We start from the raw sequence: 21,129 nt of genomic DNA on the forward strand, positions 1-21,129 counted from the left end.
TGAGAGAGGAATGCTCTGCATCAGTTGGGGCTGCTTCTCACTTGCCTGCCATGGTATGTGTAATTACTGCACTATTTAAGTGTCTGTGTGCACGTGCGTGCGTGCATGCGTGTGTGTGTGTGTGTGTGTGCGTGCGTGTGTGCGTGCGTGGTCGCTTTGCACGGTTGGGTGATCACACTCAACTGTGTCAACAACGTGGGCTGGACAAAAAAGGCAATTTCACTCGACTGAAATTACTCAAGGAGTGAAGTAATGAAGGGCAGATAAGAATGGAAAAAAAGAAAAGAAAAGAAAAGAAAATTCTGCCGGAGGAAAAAAGCAGCCGTTCAGATAACTCTCTGCCTCCTGCACCTTCGATGACTCCAACTTCTCAGGGGAATTCTTCCCTTTTTTAAAAACTTTTTAATCACCTCTCATTGACCAGTCCACCGAGCTCAGTCGTTTTTCCCCTTTATCGTTTATTTTACTCTTTCCACTCTGCTCAATAAATGCCACTTCTTCGTGAGTTACTTTTGTCTTCTCCTACTGTTTCTCTCTCTCCCCCTCTCTTTCCCTACTCTGACCACAGGAATGCAGGTCGACTGCCACTGCGCTCCTGTCTCTGTCGTACATAGTAATCACCGGGCCCACAGTTCACACACACAAACACAGATACACACCTAAACAGACACAAAACATTTCATTTCTACAATAATCTGGCCTTTTTTTGTTTTCAATGCTCTTTCGACCTGATGTTTATATGGTCTGTTTCATGGAGTTTGCTGCAGACTTAACATGTTCTGGACACGTCCGTGTACTTACTATTTCTATTTTTGCAGGTCTAGAAATAAAATGGAAGTAAAAAGATACTGACAACAAATTAACATTTACAGCTGTGTAGACTTTATGAATGGGTGCACACGTTTTATGAGAATTGTGGCACGAGTTCTTCACATATTTGGCTTTCCCACTATAATTCTGTAATGTATGCAATTCTATCAAATGTAAAAAAAAGTGACAACGTTTATATCTCTAGTTAAACTATATAGACAAACCATAAGTGTTGAGACAGTGAAGTCCAACTCCCCCCTCCCCCCCCTTAAACACCTGAGATGTTGAACCTTAGACATTTAATCCCTGAGTCAGACGATCATTGTCCATGTCACGGGTGGCTGACAATCTGGTTCCATTTCATAGAAGCAAGGCGATATGTTTCCAGGCAACCCCCTCCTCAAAATGAAAGGAAAATCCACAAATGAAGCCGGAGCTGTGGTATGACTAAGTTTTTGGATTTGGTTGGCCTCATGAAGATGTAGTGAGAAATGCAGCAGGTCGTACATGGTCTTCTCTGACCTCAGCTGTTGCTCTTTTTTGCATGATATTGTGGCAGAGGGAGTCGACGTTCTAATAACCAAGAGTTAGCTGACGGTCTAGAGGGCTGTGTACAGTATCTCAATGTGTAAGTAAGTAAAAATCATCATTAGAGTCACTGATGTAAACTAATATGTTATCATTATTGGAACTGACTTCACAGAATGTTCTCAGAAACAAATTCCCAGCACTCCCGACAATCCAACTCACGTCGTGGGTCAGTACACATCAGTTAGTTGTGCCGACGCGTGTCATCTTCCTCTGCGCTCCCGTTCCGACAACAGCAGGTTATTGAGTTTGATGACAGTGTTGGCAAAGTCAGTGAGCTCCACAAAGTCCGAGGTGATGATGTTGACCCCATCCGCGCCCGGCCTCTGAGCCTCCACCCAGGACATGATGGTAGGCAGGTTTCTAGAGGCAACCCCCCCCCCCAAGGGAAATTACATTCGGTTAGAAAGTTATAGCGACTGATTTAGAAAAGAGGAAGAGCAGAAAATAAGGATTGGGTGGTCAGTGTGTGAATGGGACAAGCTGTACTGGAATGCAAACAATCCCACTAATTTCTGTTACTCTCAAAATCGTCTCTTGAATTTTAATTTGAAGAGATTTATTGACCCTGCAAACTAGTTTCTGTGTTTCTGGGGGGTTTCATTCTGGCATAATGGCAACGTAAGAGTAACTTAATGATAGTAGGAATCCACAATGATGAACATTACCAAATGAGTTGCTCCTGGACAGAGCTGAGAGACATCTCGATGGCTGACAGCATGGACGAAAGGGAGTGGCGTTTGTGTCTGTCAGTGAGAGACTACTGTGCCACTATTGTCTCCAAATCAAGAATCCAAGTCACTTTCTGTTTTGGTTCTTGGCACACACACACACGCGCACACACACGCGCACGACTCCATAACTGTATCACTTCTAACACCCATGAATTCCCTGCTATGTTTGAGCCGCCAGCAGAACAAAACCCGGAAGCCAGAATGTTTATCCAGCAGTGATAAACAATCCCGTTTCCTCGGAAGTGCAAAATTAGGCCACCTCCTGTCTCGCCAGAGTGTCCATTCAGGGCTTTCATACCCTGGGCACCAGTGGCTGTTTCTCTCGGATTTTAAAGGAACAGTGGGTATATGTACTCGAGGCTGGATTTCCTGTATCATTTCTACTCAAATCTTAGGATCTTTGAGCTGGATGACTGAAAATAACATAATAAATAATAAAATAATAAGGGATGACTGGGTTAGGGTACAGATGATTCCCAGTGGGTACACACTGTTCAACAGTCACTGTTGCAACAGTGACTGTTGCAACACGTATTTTACATCAATGTAGAAGTCAAGGTTTTAATTCTAAGTTTTACAATGTGGACATTGCATTTGTCAGATCTACAAAGTCCCACCCTGCCAAGAAACTGTTTTCCTTTTCTTTTTTCAAGGACATGCACAGAACTGGAAAACCTCTGCGGTTGCAGGCATTTGCAGCTTTTGCGATACTGCCCCCTACTGGCCATTTATTAGAGTAAATCAATGGAACTGAGCAGTAGAAAAGGGAATGTTTTGACTCCAACAGTGAAAGGGTGAGGTTAAGGTTTGGGTGGAGTTACAATTGCCATCTTAAGAAAGGATTTGTTTGCTTGCTTTGTTTGTTAATGTAGAGGTTATAGGTTCAGGTCAAAGTAAGTGCAAACATACGGAGAGGGAGACACTACACATCCCGCAGATTACTCCACAACGTTGGAAACTAAAGTTTGGCTTGGACTCCTAAATCTAAGACATAAACACACCCAATTGTATGGTCACTGACCTCTCCACCAGGTAGTGACGTAGCCCCCAGACCAGGCCCTTGGCCACGGTGTTGACCCTGGGTGTGAGGATCGCCTGCGACACGTGGAAGGAGCCCTTTCTGTTTCTTTCCTTCAGTGTGGTTTCCAGGAACTAGACAAGAGAATGTTCAAGGGGGAAAAAATATCATCTAAATATTGCTTGAATGCGAGCATTTAGGATTATGTAAATATGTACATGTGTCAGAGGGGAGGGAGAGAAAGAAACATTGACTTTTGTACACTTGGTTTAAGTTGTGACCCAAAGAATTGCAGTGGGATAAGGACACAGAGAAGTAGAAGAGGGAGAGAAGAAGGAAGAATAGATAGGAATCTCACTCTGGTAAGGATTAATACACAGCAGGGGTCTGACTATTGTCCTCTGACCTGTATGAGCTTGTTGGGTTTCGTGGTGTTTGCCCACGGAGCAGGGATCTTGTTGCCCGGCCACATGACAGGGATGTCCTGAGCTGAGGGATGATGGTAGAACACTATTACCTGAGGAGAGGAGACAATAATATACACTCACTATAAACCAGTCACCCTCTTCAGCTGGTCATTTTCACTCTCTCCACTTCTTCTTTTCTCTCTCTCTCTCTCTCTCTCTCTCTCTCTATCCTTGTCTCTCTCTCCTTTGCCAACTAAGCCACTCAAAGATTAGGGTCGTGGGAACAGAGTCAACCGATTGTGAGCTTGCGGCACGAAACGGACAAATAGGACAATGCAGGTGTAACGTGACACTATCTGTATCTAAAACAGGATGACGACTGTGTACACACAGACACACAGATTATTCTTGTACGCATGTCTAAAGGAATACAAAATGTCAAATAAAGAAAGGATGTTTAGCTTGAGGTAAGAAGTGAAAAACGAGACAAGGACGCACGAAAAGAAAAATGATGTGAAGAAATGTTAAATTGCTAAATACAATGAAGGAGGGAAACGCGCGTTGGATAGTAGAACAAGTGTTAATAGGATGACGCACATCACTAATTCCTGCACAGATTAACTGACCACAAGGGTTAAACGGGCTGTCCGTTGCACACCTGCATGCCGCTTTTACTTGTATGTGCACTAGTTCAGATCACACACTGTATTTGGTGCAACCCCCCATTCATCAGATGGAAATAGTTTTCTATGATGTGATTAATCTGCTTTAAAATTAACACTGAAATGATTGCAAGGCCACTACTGGGAAAATCTTTTTGGGAAAAATCTGTTTTGTATCAAAACACTTGAGCACCCAGATCTCACCTGGTGTTTCCTCTCCCACAGGTAGTCCAGAGTGATGCTCTCCACCGCACCGTTGCTACAAAGCTTGCTGCCAAACACTTCCTGGAGCATGGTGATGAGGTACACATGGTGCTCTGCGTCCATTGCATAGTAATGGTTGAAGTCCAGAAACACCACCTGCATCGATCAAACATTACCCAGTTAATGGTCCAAAACGCTCTCTATATAAATCTGTTGTTTTTTTACTTATTTATTTGCATTTTGAAAAATTATATTCCAGGTTCTTCTCACCTCTTTCCTGTGTCTGCAAAGGAAGGAATTGATTTCTAATAGTCCATCCTTCACCTTTTGGGAGAACAGAGCAAAACTGAGGAGCATTTAAACCTAAAGGTTTGTTCCTCACGTATTGATGGTCATGCTCTAATTAAATATCGCCACAGCTCACAGTTTTGATAAAACCTTTAACGCTGCAAATGCGTCTCTTAAATGTAATGCATGTTATAGCCTAGTGGAATGCAAAACGCCATCATATTGCACTTAAAATAAAGGATCAAATGTTGTTCCTACTATCTACCAAGCCCGTATATATTTGTGTCAAATATTTAACAGGCAAAGATCCGTCTAATGCCCCACTACTAGAGGCAAAGCAGTGTGTAAAAACATACAGGGGTCAGGCACATGTCAGAATGACCCATTTCTGAGGAGGGACGTTTAAAAGTGAATACACAATACACAATATTTGATCCCTGTTCAAGGCCATACCTCTGAGCCGCTAATGACAACAGCTGGAGACATTCAATGTTCATAATGAGAAAAAAAAAAAGAGCATCTAGTCTATCTGAAAAAAATACTCCAGCACTGATGGACAACACTGGACTGTGACAGTTAAAAAAGAGAAATATGACTGTGAGTTGTGAAAAGCGATTCAAAAGAATTAGGGGACCGTCATCAGTTAAGTGTGTGTCCTCTGCTCACCTTGTGTCCAAAGAGGCCGTGGATGAAGTAAATCTCGTTCCCTGGCTCGCCTGGTTTGGAGGAGACCCTGAGATCGAAGTAGCGAATTCCTGCATCCAGCTGCTCCTTAAAAGTCAGGTTCTGGGAAAACAGATGGCATCATGTGTTAGCCTACAACTGTCTGCCAAAACCCAACACGTCTGCTTGACTGTAAAACACGCAGATTTTCAAAATATGCCCAAAAGCTGCTGCTGGTTTTGTGCATGTCACTATACCTGTGTCATGGACCACTTCACCATGACTTTCTTGGCTAAGACACTGAACATGGTGGCCAGGTATTTGACATAAGCCTTCTGATCGGGGCCCACGGGAGCATGCACATCCACCCAGAAGGTGAAAGAATCATGGGATCCTATGGAAAAAGAAAGAAGGTGAAGATAGGAAATGATAGACGGAAGGAAAACAACAAACAAAAAGAGAAGCACAGTGGGTGTTAGGGGGGCAAATGGAAAAGGGGAATGTGAAGCATGACAGAACATAGGGAATGGCATGCAAGAAAGGAAAGGGTGGAAAAGCATCTTAAACAGAAAATAAAAAGATGGAAGTAAAGCTGCAAGAGAGAAACTGTGAATGACACACAACATCCCTAGGCGTAAACGACTTATGCTTAAACCTAACCCTTACAAAATGTAAATTCACTCATACCCTCAATCATAAGCAGGCCCTAAGAAATGACGTTTTGCCCTGTTAGTTTTAGTTGTGCTGTTGTTTATGCATTCAATGTTGGACAGACAGGGGAATGCGCACATCTTTACGCACGGGCTCACCTGGCACGGCGAGGTGTTTCAGGGGCATGGCACTGAGCTGGGAGGGGAGCGAACCCATCCAGTCAGCGTTGAGATCACCGATCCCCGCAGGTCGCGTCTTCATGTCAGAATCGGCCCGTCAACAAACTCCTCTCCTCTCAGGAAACCGCTCTCCAGCGCGGACGCGCTCCCGGTGCGTTTTCCGTGCGCAACAGGTAAAAACAACCGTAGTGCATCTTGGAATTTTTACAATAAGTTTTTTTTTTTTTTTGAACAATTCTCCAAGTATCTACATTCGCCGATGGCAAACGGGGTTTGTGGGAGGCAACAGCATGGCGTTGCCTTCCAACCGGCCAACCGGGCATCGTCAACCACCCGCCGGTCTTGTTAACGACCGCGATAATCCTCTTAGAGCGAAATCCCACTTGTCATCCCTCTACTCCTGCTTTTTGTCTTAACCTGTGTCGTGCGTGTACGTGCGAAGACGACCACCACCCCTGGGTGCACACAAACACTCACACACACAAGACCAGACACAGGTGGAAAGTAGGTCTTGGTCTTGGAGGTAAAGCCCCCCCGGTCCCACAACCTCCCAGGTGCAGGGTAAAAGGGGAGTGGCTGTAATCGATATTCGATCAAATATTGTCAGTCAAATAATTTCATCGGACATAATTTATTTAGTCAAATTTTGTATTGTTTCTGGAGACAGAAGCTGGAAACGGTGAGGGGTTTGTCACAGGTGAAGACCCGCCCCTACAACAATCAGACGATTGGCCTTCTAATCTTTTTTACTGTCCTCTTCTCATTGGCCGATAAGATCAACCACTGCTCTGCAGCGCCATCTCTTGGCGCAGCACGTGAACTACCCCTGTGTTTCTGAGAGGAAACCCCTCCCCTACACTATTTCAGCTTTCTCCACAAATCGTCTTGTGAGTGCTCTTGAACAATTTGGCAGACGTGCCCAATCGATCGATCGATTGCTAGACGTCAATCCGAACTTTCAAATTTAAGCCCACATTTGCAGAAACCAAGGCGTTCACCGACCCCCGAGGACACCAAGTCCCACAAAGCATTACGCACGCACGCACGCGCCGTCGGTCACCATGGCAGCTTATAACAAGCGTCGCGTTTGTGTGTGCGTTTCCATAGGGAGCAAGTCACGCGCGCGCGCGCGCGCACGCACGCAGGCACCTCCTTATCGCAAGAGCGAGGATTTAACAGTGCGTGGATCCTATCTGAGGGGAACTGGTGCTATCAGCCGGCGCAGACAACAGAGGAACTCTCCCGAAATGGTGAGTTCAAAACTTAGAGAAAGGAGGGGGAAAACCTGGTGGAAGGTGTTGGTGACAAACTCTGTTCGACATGTGTTTCTCCTTACATGAACCCCAACCTACCCCTAACCCTATAATCCTGCACGGTCAACAAGAAGAGTGTTCTTAATGGCCGAGGAGCTGGACTGTCAGAGATGACATGTCAGCAACAAATGTCTTCTTGACACTCCTTATTTTACATCATTTTTTATATCCTTCATGTTCATGATGATGCTGATGTGTTTTTATGTTTAATGCTTTAACTCTGACAGTATGGAGTACATTTTATTATATATTTTTGAATTGCTAATTTACAAAGTAATCACCTTCACATGATCATATTGAACCGTTTCCTTGTCACTGACAGGTTAGTGGTTTTCCGTACAGTTAAGTGACCTTGAGTAAAGTAGTTTCTTATTGTCTTATGTGGCCTGAAGCTTAATTCCCCTTAAATCCCTTTCACAACAGATTGCCATATGTGAGAGCCGAGTGGCGAGCGGCAGTGTGCTCACCGACCTCTCCAGCTCCCCCTGTCAAATCCCTTGTTTCAGAGAAACTCAACATGAATTGATAAAGAAGCAAGAAATATTTCTAGCAAAGTTTTGCTCCCAGTCTCACATTTTTTTGCCACTTAGAAGGTTCTTGAATAGTGCATAACAATCAAAACCAATTTGATGAAGGAATTTATCCCCGGACGGTATAATCTAAATGCCCATGGCATCCATGGCACTGTGGAATGAATTGGGGTTCACTTCTTGCATTGATTTTACCTAAGACATGGAGCCGCACCATATCCTAAAGATTCTAGATTCGTGTTTAAATGTTGGGATATCATGATATACATGTTGTGGCACCACCAAAGGCTCAGGCTTTCTACAGGTGAGGTCAGTGTAAGAATGCATATGGATATGGACACGATCTGACTGCATGACAGTTAAAATGTTGCTGCAATGCAGACATGCCATCGCCATTTAAGTTGACAACCATGTTGCTTTGAGGGTATTTGTCTGCCGAGTTGCTTAATTTTGCAGAGAACACATTTATAGTAAAGAGTCCTCGGGGGATTTATTTAGCCGAATATACAACCGATCAGTCAAATCCTCTTGCCAGGCAGGGTGCCTGGGGAAGGTAGTGGATGCCGGTAAGCATGACCGTGATGTAACATCCTATTTACATCCCTGTGCCTAATCTGCCCAGGGCTGCATATGTCATCTCCTTTGGGTGGTCATGTTGGTGCCTGCTACTAGTGTGACACACACCTACTCCTCCTCACAAAGTAAAAAAACAAGAAAAAGCTTTTATTATCACTTACAAATCCACAATTTGCTGGGATTTTCAGGGGTAAGACAAATAATTGTTTTTTTTTGTTTGTTTTTTTGGTGTGTGATTTTGTGTATTTGTAGTTAAAATGATTGCGTGTGTGGCTGATGATGCTTGTTTCTTACTTGTCACTGAAGGCTTGCAAAGGCACAGCGTTGACTGTCGGCTGACCTACATCACCACTTTTCTGAGGGATGATTTCTGAGCTTGGAAAACAGGTGAGCACTGCGACATATCGGGCAAAAATGAAAATCCCCATTACTGGGAAAGAACAGTAACAGGAATAGAACAGGAAACAGGAAACTTGGTGACTGTTTCTACAAATTGTTCCACACATTAGGAACGTAAAATACCAGTTAATGAAACCATATTTTTTTTAGCGATGATGAACCGCTACACCACCCTGAGGCAGCTGGGTGATGGCACCTATGGCAGCGTGCTGATGGGAAGAAGTAACGAGTCTGGAGAACTGGTGGCTATAAAGAGGTGAGGATGATCATCTTCTGTTATTTTAACTTTAAGATTTAAATATTGTCAGTCCTTGTTAAAGTCTAAAAATATATTGACATGGTATTAGTAGTGTATTCTTAGAATAGTGGAAGTGTTAGGGGTTGGTTATTTAATATTGTGATATAGTTAATGATAGAGTTTTCTGATATAGTGTCTTTTATGAATTTCAGTATTATATATTTTTTGAAGTGACGGAATTCAGTGAACCTACTGACATGTCTTGTCGAAAGAACAAGTCTGGTTTTAATCTAGTCCATCAAGTGTATCCCAAGTTTCCACCAACATTGCATAAAAGCATGCATCACAAAAATGTCATCACTATATAGATTGCGACGACAATATTTACAAACTTTGCAACAGAGAGTAGAAGATTAGAAAACCTTGCGAAATAATGTCTCTGATATTTGCTAACTAAACTTTTCTACCTATCTATCTCTAATAAATAAATAATTAAGTGCTGACTAGAACTTAGTTTTTACCGGTTTTCATGCCATCACCAAGGCAAACAAACGGGCTTCCATGGCTCCATGCCATTGTTTCGGCAGCATGGCGGCGGGGGTCAATAATAGATGAGAAACCTGGGAGATGTGTCCATCGGTCGATCATTTGGTTACCATGCAAGAGAATACCTGTGGTGACGGTGAAAGGGAGTGAAAGTAGAAGGGGTGTGAGTCAGGTTGCTGGCTGGCATTGTGGAAGGAAGATGCCCAGAGAGCAGAAATGGTATCTGCACGTTCTGTTACTCTTGCATAACTCCATAGGGGCGATAAGTTATCGTAAAATGTGCATTATAAATCCACGTGGGGTTTTATTGCATATAGAAATGGACATTGTGATAAACCTGACAATTTAAGGTGTCGGCTGTGTGTCCAGATGTGTCAACAAATCTTTTGTGAAGCCTGTAAGGTTTTAGCCTATAGATTAATTTCGCTTTACAGTGTAGAGCATTTGCAGGTCTGTGCATGAAATGAAAAGAGCTCAAGTTAGAGACACATCAAAAGAGCTGAATTATTGATGAAGACACACAAAAGAATTTTGCAAAGATAGTGACACTCCCTGTATGTTGGGTGTCATTTATACGGCCTGCAATCTTGACATCACCCCTTAGTAGCATATACTCATATCTGATGCATCTTTTCCTTTAGTGACTTGACTTTTGTCTTTCATAGGATGAAGAGGAAGTTTTATTCATGGGAGGAATGTATGAACCTGAGAGAAGTGACGGTAAGGATGACGAGTAGGTTACAGAATCGGAGAGCCTTAGGGGAAATTATGTTACTGTGTGATTTAGGCAATAATGCACAACAACTTTTTGAACACAACTGCCAGTCACAGTTTGCAATGTAAAGAGGATCGAATTACTAAAATTCAACAGACTATTTAACATTTGAAACATTGTAAACATGTAATGCCATTGCAGAGCAGATCTGTGTGATATCTCTATTATAATGATGTTATTAAAAGTGTGTTAAGCATTATTTTAAAAAAATTTCAATGCCAGTCACTGAAGAAGCTGAACCACGCGAATGTGGTGAAACTGAAGGAGGTCATCAGAGAGAACGATCACCTCTACTTTGTCTTTGAGTACATGAAGGAGAACCTCTACCAGCTCATGAAGGACAGGTGAGAAGCTAAATATCTCACTTTTAATTAATGTTGCATAACGGGTATATGCACATGTACACACCTGGGTTTGTTGTCTGTGAGGAGCTGACAAGTCAAGGAAGCCACGAATATTTTACAGCGAAATTAATGGTAATATGTATTCTATGTTTTTTCAGCACATCAGTTTATCTGCAGCGACAAAAAACAGGCTGGTGTTTATGTAATGGTTTTCCCAGTAGCAGGTTACTCAGAATAATATAATCCATTTTATATTTACAGAAAAAAACTGTTCCCCGAATCAGTGATAAGAAACATAAGCTTTCAGATTTTACAAGGCCTGTCATTTATTCACAAACATGGTAGGTGCACGTATTCCTCTTCGACACCCTGCAAGTGCATGGGAGTGGCTGCATACTGCAAGATTCATTGAACAGCTGCTAAAGTGTGTCAAAGTAATTATGAAACTATAAAATGTGGAATATTTCAACAAAAGTCAAGCGTCATCGAATTTGGCGATTGACTGATCTGAATCTTTGAGTTTGTGAATCCTCCATAGCTGCCTCATCTGACGCCCTTCATTTCTACAACTAATGGATGTGTGGATACCTCATATGTTGGGTTGCAACTTTTCGAAATTGTAAATGAAAGTTCAAGCACGCACACACATTCACAACAAGCAGGCATGTGCCGTAACATACCCACGCCACCACATATCCAGTAGGACTGCATGCGCTTTCCTCCCTTTTTAACTGCTCTTCTCATTATGCACCTTTTACCCCTCTTTCCTTCCTCTCTTCTTCCATCTCTTTCGTCTGTCACTAGAGAGAATAAGATGTTCTCAGAGAATGAAATTAGGAACATCATGTTTCAAGTGCTGACTGGGTTGGCTTTTGTGCATAAGCATGGTAAGAGGCTTTCACTCTGTCAATCCTTACCTGTTCAAAAAGTAGCTCAACCTTTAGCCTGGGTGCTGTGTTTGATGTCTTAAGAAGTCGTAGGTGTGACCCTCAGATAGACCACCGGTAATATTCCATATTATATGTTAGTGGAATATATATATATTTATATATATATTCCACTAACATATCTGTTTGACTCACTGTGTATCGTCGCTAAGTATGTCAATGCATTCCTTTAGATATATTCTATGGAAACCTGGGCCAAAACATATTTGTGCATGACATCAAACATTTTAGCTCCTTGAAGTTTTACTTCGATTTTACTTGAGAGTCATGCGGAAAAAAAGATAATACTATAATGTTAAACATATCCAAAATAATGTCAATATTTATCGACCTCCAAAAGGCACTTCCAGTATATGACGGCTAAAGGTTTGGCAACTAGAATCGCTGGGTTGAGGTTAGAGAGACAATGTGGCCCATTGCAAAGTAAGTGTTCTGTGTTTGCAACGTGAATTGGCAAAAATCTTGACACAAACTCTTGTGCAGGTTTCTTTCACCGAGACATGAAGCCAGAGAATTTGCTGTGCATGGGTCCAGAGCTGGTCAAAATCGCAGATTTTGGACTGGCCAGAGAGATACGCTCCAAGCCTCCCTACACAGACTACGTATCAACCAGATGGTGAGAGCACTTTCTAGACATCGGCAGCCATTTATGCATCGATTGCAGCATGTTAGAGCGAGCAGTATTAACGTACTGTGTTGTTGCTCCGTTGAGGTATCGAGCTCCAGAGGTCCTGCTCAGGTCATCGACCTACAGCTCTCCTATTGACCTGTGGGCTGTCGGCTGCATTATGGCTGAACTCTACACACTCCGACCGCTTTTCCCCGGGAACAGTGAAGTGGATGAGATCTTCAAGATCTGCCAAGTCCTGGGAACTGTCAAAAAGGTGAGATGAAGCTGAATGGAGAGAGGTGGGAATACTTGAAATGATAGCCGTGTCTAAAAAATCGGGTTCAGCACACTAGTATGGATTCTAAGAAATATTAAACATTCTAATGCTGAGCTGGAAAAATATGAATACTGTCAAAAAATATCAATCTCTATTTCAGTCTGATTGTTAATGTTCAATAATCTATATTGTTTTTCCATTAGATGGATTGGCCAGAGGGCTACCAGCTATCTTCTGCAATGAACTTCCGCTTCCCCCAATGTGTGCCGACCCATCTGAAGACCCTGATCCCAAATGCCAGCAACGAGGCTATCGCCCTGATGAGGGACCTGCTGCAGTGGGACCCCAAAAAAAGACCCACTGCCATACAGGTAGGCAAGACCAAACCTCAACGTCTGGATGTAAGATTCAGGACTTTATTTGTCCGATGTAAATGCTATGTATTCAGACTCAAAGCATTGTAGTATTCAATATATAAGTACATTAACATGTAACAGTGCATGTCGAGCTAATAAAAAAATCATTAATACTGTGCATTGTGAGGAATACTCAGGAATGCATTTTACTAAAACTAAGAACTTTAAGATCTGACATAAAAAGTGCATTTTCTTGACAGTGCAACATTTCAATTCGATGCAGATTATCTGTGGTTCCAACATTAGCATTGAAATTTCAGTAATTTCAAGTCAGCCTCAAGCCGTACTTCATTCCCTCTGCGACTGCACCTATAATCTAATCTAGCCCTCACGGATGCTTCTCTGTGTGCTCGCTCATTGTATTTCAAGACTAATTATATGTCATAGCAGAGATTCATGACGCACATACAGACTTAAGTAGAGGATCCACTAGTCCACTAGCGACTCAGACTGGTGTGTGGCCAAAGATACGTAAATTTGAAATTTGTGAAATAAGGTGTTTGAATGTAAGGTTTACCTCAGTTGAAACTACGTGAATCGGCCAAGTAAACGCTGGCATGAAAACCTCCCGGCAGGTTTGAGCATGTAGGTTACACAGTGATTTTAAATCCTTGACTCTAGTCTTATGGGAGTATAATGAAATGTTTGAAAACAATGTACAGAGAATATTCGGAAGGACAGAATAGCAATGGGTATTCCTCTCTTTCTCTGGCTAGGCCCTGCGCTATCCGTACTTCCAGGTAGGCCAAATATTGGGGCCTCGTCCACAAAGCCAGGAGGTCAAGAAAGTCCAAGCCAAGCCACTGGCCCAGAAGCAGGCTTCCGAGTCCAGGACTGATCCCCAGCAGTCTTCCTCTGAATCTAAAGCCTCCACAGCCTCACTAAGAAATCAGCAGCAGCATCATCATCACCACCATCATCAACCTCTTCAGCAGATCCCTCTGCCCCAAGCTGAGAGTATACCAGGAGTCGTCTGCCATGCAGTGAGTGTTTCTGTGCGAATCAGAAGCCTATTTGTGGCATTTTGTGTTAAATTAAAGAATGACAGGACCTAAGATCATGTAGATACAGTATATTCATCCTCGTCTAAGGAGTAGGAGTTAAGTTTGTAATAGATATTTTATCAATCCAAATCTGACAGGTTACTTAATTGTTCCTTCCTCTTCTGCAGAAAGCAGCATCACTGGGCGGCGAGAACAGTGTTGGGGGTGGCGCGGCGGGGTTGCTGAACAACAGTCGTCGTCGCTGGGGCCAGACGGTGGCCAAGACCTCAGATAGCTGGGAGGAGTGCGACCCGTTAGAAGACGCCGCCTCCAACTCCAAGAAACCGAGCCTGGGGAGCGCAGAGGAGGAGAGGGGCTCTAAGGAGCACCACTCACAGTGAGTGCTCTAATGTCTTCATGAATAAACATTGCACAGAATGGAGCGGGACTCCAATTCAAGACTGAATGGGAGGCACTTCTCCGAAAAAAACAAAACCCAAGGCGCTATTCGTTTTCTGTTTTCAGGCCCAAGGAGCAGAAGCCTCTGTATTCCTTCAGCACAGTTACCAAGCTACCCAACAACGTGAAGATGGGCCAGGCGGGCCACAATCTGCCAGGATCTGCTGCACGGCAGCACTATCTCAGCCAGTCCCGCTACTTGCCCGGTACGACAGCAAGGCTAACCGCCAATCAAGTCAATCTTCACCATAGCAAAGAGGTCACCATCACTTGGTGAAATACAAGCAATGGTGTGACTCTCTTTGGTTTACTGCTACAGAGGAAATGTTTAGTTTTTTTTCTCTGTCGTGTGGCTGCTGGTAGATATAATTAATACAATGCGATACAAAGTACCTATATGTATAACCGAAGGGGGAATTCAATTTGACACAACAGTTAATACAAGTAGCAGCCCAAGAATAAAATAAGAATAGAAACATAATCCAAAATAAAGATAAAAAATATAAATATTACATAGACTAACAATATGCAAATACTATATAGATTGATTTTTATATTGCACTACAGCTACAAAGCACGTAATTGAATATAGTATCTGTTATTATATACTATTTCTATTTTATCTTATTTACCTTGGATTTGGATATATATATTTAATCACATTATTTCTTTCGCTTTAAGGGTTGATTGGCAAGAATCAGACTTCCTCTGTGGATAGGGAGTCTAGTGGCATGACGCTGCGGGACCTATGGGAGAACTCCTCCAACAGTGTGAACAAACCACTTGCTCCCATTGGAGGAGGATTATCCGTCACCAGAACCAATGCGGGTGAGAGCTGCTGATGTCTTGATGTAGAGGTATGAAGAGGTTTAATGGAGTGCGCAGTGGAAAGGGTTTTCAGATTTCGGGAACACGTAAAGAAGTCTGAGCTCCCATAACGGAGAAATTAAGTAAATGACCTGTGTTCCATTATATTTCTAAGACTGACTTGATCAAAAACTAATTTGTCAAAATAACAGAAAATAAATATCAAGATCTTATAATGCAAGTTTCCCCAGCTTTGCATAAAACATGCAGACTGGAGACCAAAAGAAAAAAAACTGTGGTGTCTTATTTGGAATTTACAACTGAGGGAACAAATCGTGTTTAACAACCAAAATTAGACAAGTATTGGTGACAAGTAATGACCAGCACTGTGACTTGTCCCGTTTCGCCCATGCAGTGGAAAGCTGGCAACTGTCAGTGTCATCCACTGTTACATGATATGAGATTGTCCTCTGGGACACAAAAGCTGAAAATGATAATGGAGCAGCTAATGTCTCCTGATCAGTAGTTACGGGGCCACGGACAAAGCAGCGTCGGGAGTGAGCCTTTAAGTGTCTGCGAATTTAGAGATGGGAGGCCTCTATAAATCATTTGTCATGTAGACGGACACACAATATGGGTCCCCGCTGTGCTCCCTCCTTCCCTCTCTTCTGTCTCTTTCTTTCGCCTCGTCTCTCCCTCCCCGTTGCTTATTCATGAGATTAAGGCTGTCCGTATAAGATCAAGTGTGTAAACGGCCCACACGCCCCCCTGCTCATTTGTCCCCCCCCCCCCCACCCAGCATTTACACTAACATCTTCATAATATTTGTTTTCATCCATTTCTCTTTTCTTCTTTTTTTCTCTTGCATGCAATTCTATTTTTTGTATTTTTTTTTTTGCCGTGAAACTAGAAGAAAATGCCTCTAAGTCTGTGGATAGCCCGCAAGAGAAAATGGTTGTTAAGGAAAGAATACTGGAGAAAATCGATCTCTCCAAAGGTACTTGACTGAAATGACTACATGTGAATTGTTTTGCTCTGTTTTCCAGTTGAAGTCGATGGTCTGAATTTAGATATCTGATTACCGCAAGGCACTGGCCATGCTAACGCTCCTTCGTGTACAAACATTGTTGCCGCTGATCGAATAGACCGAGGGGTAAACTGAGATAAACCAACAACCAGCATGGCCTCTGATACGGCAAGCTTCGGGTATTCACCCTGCGACTTAACATGTGAAAGAAGCCAGTGGCTAAAAGCTCCGCAGGAGACAAGGGTATAAATACACAGTTTAACCCGAGAACTAGAGCTCCTGTTGCTAAATAGATGGTAAATTGCACTACAACCACAACATCTTCATATGGGAACAATGAGGCTTTTGACTAATTATACTGATAGCCATCTGGGACGGCCTGTCGATGGTGTCGCTTGAAAAGTTGAATGACTTCAATCACTCTGCCTTATTCATCTGTTTGGGTCCTTTGGTAGTTGATGCATATGCGGCGGCTGATTCACATGCAGTCACACAAATTATTATTATTACTGTCAATGTGCATGGGAACATCTATTAGATGTGTTTATTTTAGCTTTCTTCATTTGTATATTTTTGTCTTTTCAATGTTGCTCTTTATGGAGTTGACCTGAGGTTTATGCTGAGTTTGGTACCTGAAAGGTTTAACAACAAAATACACCCCAAAAAAACAACAATGTCTTTTTTCTCTTATAGGGAACTTTGTAAGCACCAAGTACAACCTCTCTGGCGGTTACATCCCTTCATTCCAAAAGAAAGAGGTGGGCTCAGTGGGGCAGAGAATCCAACTTGCTCCTTTGGTTGGGCAGCACGCAAGTAAGGACTTATTTCATCTATGTCAAGTGCAATTTCTCTCCTATGTCGCACTGCTGCTCATAATCTTATTCCCAAGTGAAAACTATTTCTGAAATCATCACTGCATCGCTGCATGATCGGCCTCGTACTTGACCATAATGCCTCCTTTTCTGTATTCAGTTTGCACTTTCTCACTCGCTGTATTTCCTTCCAAGTTTTCATTCGCTGGCACTACTTGCTCCTCTTTCTTCACTCTTTCAGTCAAACTTTCTTCCTCTCCCGATAATAAAAACGACAAACCAAAAGCTGCAAAGCTCAAGCCCACATCTAACTCGTCTTTGAGCGACACCAATGAAGGTATTGTCATTTTCTCATAGCTGCTATTAGGTTTGTTTTTGTGCATGTGTGCTTTATTATGAGGGCCTTGCTTCAATGTTGCAACCTTGAAGATTAGGAAGAAACGGTTGTTGTTTCATTGTCCTTTTTCGCATCGTTCTGAGTGATCTGGTCTGATGTTGCACGCAGCATGAGTCTGCAAACAGCAGGGTAAGGTGAAAGAAGCTGGTTACCTCGCTGAGAAGTTGAAAGTGTGCCTCATGTCGTCTGCAACTCTTTGTCATTCAGCTCTCTGTGGCTGATCCTTGTTCCATTACTCCCTGCAACATTTCAAACTGATATGCTGTGGGGAAAAAAGCAGAAAGGGCCTGTAGTCTTGGTTCGTAGATGCATTTTTGATGAGCTGAGTTGTGCTACGGACACAGTAGTTCTTGTGAATACTTAATAAGGTCAACTCATGCTTTGCCAGTTAAATGCTTTAAATATGAAGCTGTAGCTTTAGGACATGTTCAGTTTACATTAAGCGTGACCTACTTTTTTGCAGGAATGTCGCCACTGACATGTATTATACATATAATGCTGCAAATATTCAAATACTGCAACATTTTCATCAGTGAACCATGAGGTCAATTCATTTGGTTGAAGTGACTTAAACATTAATTTAAATGAAAATCTTCAAGTTTGCCACTCCCTGTCATTGTTTTTGTAATGCATTTAATATCAAAAGGCTGTGAATGAAGACATACCTACAGTAGATGCTGTATATATTGACCATAGACAAACTGGCATGTTCCTCCAGATTACGAGGGCTGGAAGAGGAGGAAAGACGGCACTCAGGTGAAGGGGAGCAGCTACTCGGCTCTGGGGAAAACCTCAGGGAATCTCCTAGGCAGAGCTCCAGCCGTCCAGCCTGTCCACGGACGGGTGGACTGGACATCCAAGTATGGTGGAAATCGGTAGTTCGGGGACGGAGACACAACAAATCCTGGTTGTTTGGGCACTGTTGCCATAGCTACACAACTTTGGCTGTGGAAATTATCCTGAGCTGAGTTTTGACTCCTGGAGGGAAAATGATAATTTTGTATGTTTCCTGAAACAAACCACATCAGGGCCATGCATGGCATGTCCCACATTCTTTACAAAGGGCATTTTTCATAATGTTTATCCATGCAAGATCAACTGTGCATGTGCATTGGATCTCTATATTGTGGAGCTGAAAGTTGCCATGACCCAAGACTGATACGGTCTGCAAGACAATCCCACTGTTTTCCTGGAGGATCCAGTGAGCCAATTCTGTTAGTGGTTGGATATTCTACATAGGATTTAAAGCATTGCTTTTTTTTTTAACTAGTTTTTAAATTGTCAAGTGCTGTTTCACTACCAATGCACAAAATGTTAATAGCCTTTTCTCCAGCCTAGTGTTGGTGATGGATTCAAACATTTTCAATGTAGTGGCTACAAGGCTTACGTCAACTTACTCCAAATACTGTAAGGCAACTGCAAACATCTTTTGTGTTATGCACTGCATGAACTGAACATTTTGTAAGCATTTTATACAAATAAATATATGAAAGTTCACGGTGCATTCATTTATTAAAAAAAAGGACAAGACAGCCATTCTTATTATATAAACAAAGACATATATTTCATCTTCATCTTTTCAAATTTGACATGAATGTTTAAACAGTGAATGACGAGCTGCTCCTGAAACAGGCGATGGGATACCCTTCAGAATCTTCACTCCCATCAGGACGCCTGGGGTTTCTGCAGCAATGTGACACCAAGCTTCGCCACCATCAGAAGACTGGAACAAGATAACAAGACGCCAGTGATGGCGTTCTTTAAAGAATGATCACATCCCAGCCCTCTTGAGTATGAATTATCATCTGGGATTAACATGAAAAGGTCTATTTAATGATCCCATCAGTGAGAATTGAGTATTGCTTCCATCGATCTTACAGTCGTCCTTAGCAACTGTCATCCAGAATAATACAGCATGTTCTGCACCAAAAAATATTTTAATCATAGGAATGGTACCTTGCTCCAGCCATCAAGCCCGCTGGCATGAACTTCCTGGAACCGTAGAACCTCTTTCCCATTACGCCAGTTAGAGCTCCTGAAGTAGCTGGAAGGCAGTGCGTGGACAAAAATATTGGTAAATGTTGAAAAATTAAGGCTGGGTTATGACTTTATGACATGTCTTGATCTGCCATTGACAATTTTCTTTTATACATCACATCCTAGTATACCCATGTGCAACACACACACACACACACACACACACACACACACACACACACACACACACACACACACACACACACACACACACACACACACACACACACACACACACACACACACACACACACACACACACACAGAAAATGTATTGCACCAACCAAGGGAAATCCAAACGTTTTTGGGATCATTGGAGATCTGGTAGGCCCCAACACCCGCGAGGCCCCCGAAGAGGAGACCTGCAGCCAGGGAGGGGACGCTGCCTGAAAAAAAGAAAAGAATCAACACCTGCTACACTTGGCATCCACAGGAGTATGTACAGACGGACCCCTGCTGCGTTTTTGGGGAGTGAGGTTCTTTATTTTTGAAATAATGCACACAAATTACTGGATGAACATGGATGTGCAGGACTTCAGTGGAGCCTTAGAGATTCAGGGAAAGAAAAAAAAACTGGTTGCCCGAATTTAGAAAAAGCTCATACTTTGTACATAAGGTCCTACAGTTTACACCTGCATGCGAGGGCCCAAAAAATCCAAAGGACGTACCTGCTTTCACGTAACCGATGACTCCGCCGGTGGCGACCAGCGCCGAGTACCCGTATCCTACCCAGTCCACAGACATGCTGGACACCTGTCAGGGGCCCATTCGAAAACAAAAGCACACGTCAGCTGCTGCACGGTAACGGCCCGGGTGCAGGTGGCCTCCTGCTGTGCACCTACAACACTGTTACTCACACGGGCACAAAAGGCTGCGACACCCAGAAGACTCGCTGAGCCAACAGATGGGACACGTTAAAACAAGGTTCCCGCTCAAGACAAGAGCAACAACGTCTGTCTTCACAAGCCGTTACATTGAGGCGCGCGCGGTGTGTGTGTGTGTGTGTGTGTGTGTGTGTGTGTGTGTGGCTTAGTTAGATAAGACCAACTGCTTTCTACAGAGCCTTGGCGTGTGCGCACTAGTGTTACAACACACACGCAGCGGGACTTGAGATTAAACCCCTCAGCGAACACACAGAATATCGCCGGTACGCGTGTCATCGCTTGTATGAAAAGTCTGAGCCTTAAACGTGTTCGAGTAGCGAATGTTAAAAAAAAATAACTCTTACCGCAAAACAGACCTCCAAACAACCTTGGTCCTTGTGCTTCTCTCCTCTGTCAACTAGCAGCGGCGACGGTAGCTTGTTCCCCGCCGAGCACAAATTATTGGTGCACACTGTGTGCAGCCCGGATGCACCCTGGGAAATGTAGGCTCCGGTTGTTGAGCGAAGGACAACATAATAATACTGTTCTGCCATAGCTATATTTCTTTG

General features: G+C 43.1%; 3 protein-coding genes across 11 annotated transcripts; 1 reads left to right on the forward strand and 2 right to left on the reverse strand.

The window, feature by feature from the left end:
- Positions 1 to 859: 859 nt before the first annotated feature.
- Positions 860 to 6,771, reverse strand: plcxd2 (phosphatidylinositol-specific phospholipase C, X domain containing 2). Its single transcript, XM_035619422.2, has 8 exons — positions 6,184 to 6,771; positions 5,632 to 5,768; positions 5,378 to 5,497; positions 4,694 to 4,747; positions 4,424 to 4,579; positions 3,557 to 3,667; positions 3,154 to 3,284; positions 860 to 1,761 (listed from the first exon to the last, which is right to left on the reverse strand). The coding sequence occupies exons 1-8, from the start codon at positions 6,284 to 6,286 to the stop codon at positions 1,602 to 1,604; spliced, it is 972 nt and encodes a 323-aa protein (XP_035475315.1). The 5' UTR covers positions 6,287 to 6,771; the 3' UTR covers positions 860 to 1,601.
- A 316-nt stretch (positions 6,772 to 7,087) lies between these two features.
- On the forward strand, positions 7,088 to 19,157 carry mak (male germ cell-associated kinase). Of its 8 annotated transcripts, XM_035619409.2 has the most exons (17): positions 7,088 to 7,454; positions 8,930 to 9,010; positions 9,173 to 9,278; positions 10,472 to 10,526; positions 10,804 to 10,925; positions 11,187 to 11,266; positions 12,356 to 12,488; positions 12,585 to 12,756; positions 12,963 to 13,130; positions 13,892 to 14,158; positions 14,347 to 14,555; positions 14,684 to 14,823; positions 15,299 to 15,445; positions 16,335 to 16,421; positions 17,145 to 17,264; positions 17,505 to 17,600; positions 18,379 to 19,157. In XM_035619409.2, exons 3-17 carry the CDS (start codon positions 9,175 to 9,177, stop codon positions 18,537 to 18,539), a joined length of 2,061 nt encoding a protein of 686 aa, XP_035475302.2. In that variant the 5' UTR covers positions 7,088 to 7,454; positions 8,930 to 9,010; positions 9,173 to 9,174; the 3' UTR covers positions 18,540 to 19,157. The 8 variants fall into 8 exon arrangements, with proteins under 8 accessions (XP_035475302.2, XP_035475309.2, XP_035475305.2 ...); XM_035619416.2 differs by lacking the exon at positions 17,505 to 17,600 and having other exon boundaries at positions 7,090 to 7,454; XM_035619412.2 differs by lacking the exon at positions 16,335 to 16,421 and having other exon boundaries at positions 7,091 to 7,454.
- tmem14ca (transmembrane protein 14Ca) lies at positions 19,154 to 21,129 on the reverse strand. 2 transcript variants are annotated; one of them, XM_035619423.2, is made up of 5 exons: positions 20,926 to 21,129; positions 20,366 to 20,450; positions 19,982 to 20,083; positions 19,617 to 19,704; positions 19,154 to 19,383 (listed from the first exon to the last, which is right to left on the reverse strand). In XM_035619423.2, exons 1-5 carry the CDS (start codon positions 21,112 to 21,114, stop codon positions 19,326 to 19,328), a joined length of 522 nt encoding a protein of 173 aa, XP_035475316.1. In that variant the 5' UTR covers positions 21,115 to 21,129; the 3' UTR covers positions 19,154 to 19,325. The 2 variants fall into 2 exon arrangements, with proteins under 2 accessions (XP_035475316.1, XP_035475318.1); XM_035619425.2 differs by lacking the exon at positions 20,926 to 21,129 and adding an exon at positions 20,555 to 20,693.

The sequence above is a fragment of the Scophthalmus maximus genome, chromosome 21 (assembly GCF_022379125.1).
Source record: "Scophthalmus maximus strain ysfricsl-2021 chromosome 21, ASM2237912v1, whole genome shotgun sequence".
NCBI lineage: Eukaryota > Metazoa > Chordata > Actinopteri > Pleuronectiformes > Scophthalmidae > Scophthalmus > Scophthalmus maximus.

What these genes read in the sequence shown, in the direction of transcription:
- mak (XM_035619409.2), top strand. Translation starts at nt 9,175, where the DNA reads ATGATGAACCGCTACACCACCCTGAGGCAGCTGGGTGATGGCACCTAT. An exon ending in GACTACGTATCAACCAGATG is followed by an intron (nt 12,489 to 12,584) that starts GTGAGAGCACTT and finishes TGCTCCGTTGAG; the next exon opens with GTATCGAGCTCCAGAGGTCC. An exon ending in TCTAAGGAGCACCACTCACA is followed by an intron (nt 14,556 to 14,683) that starts GTGAGTGCTCTA and finishes TTCTGTTTTCAG; the next exon opens with GCCCAAGGAGCAGAAGCCTC.
- tmem14ca (XM_035619423.2), bottom strand. Translation starts at nt 21,114, where the DNA reads ATGGCAGAACAGTATTATTATGTTGTCCTTCGCTCAACAACCGGAGCC. An exon ending in GTTTGGAGGTCTGTTTTGCG is followed by an intron (nt 20,451 to 20,925) that starts GTAAGAGTTATT and finishes GGCCCCTGACAG; the next exon opens with GTGTCCAGCATGTCTGTGGA. An exon ending in AAACGTTTGGATTTCCCTTG is followed by an intron (nt 19,705 to 19,981) that starts GTTGGTGCAATA and finishes ACTGCCTTCCAG; the next exon opens with CTACTTCAGGAGCTCTAACT.
- plcxd2 (XM_035619422.2), bottom strand. Translation starts at nt 6,286, where the DNA reads ATGAAGACGCGACCTGCGGGGATCGGTGATCTCAACGCTGACTGGATG. An exon ending in ACGGCCTCTTTGGACACAAG is followed by an intron (nt 4,748 to 5,377) that starts GTGAGCAGAGGA and finishes TTCTCCCAAAAG; the next exon opens with GTGAAGGATGGACTATTAGA. An exon ending in AACCCAACAAGCTCATACAG is followed by an intron (nt 3,285 to 3,556) that starts GTCAGAGGACAA and finishes TCTCTTGTCTAG; the next exon opens with TTCCTGGAAACCACACTGAA.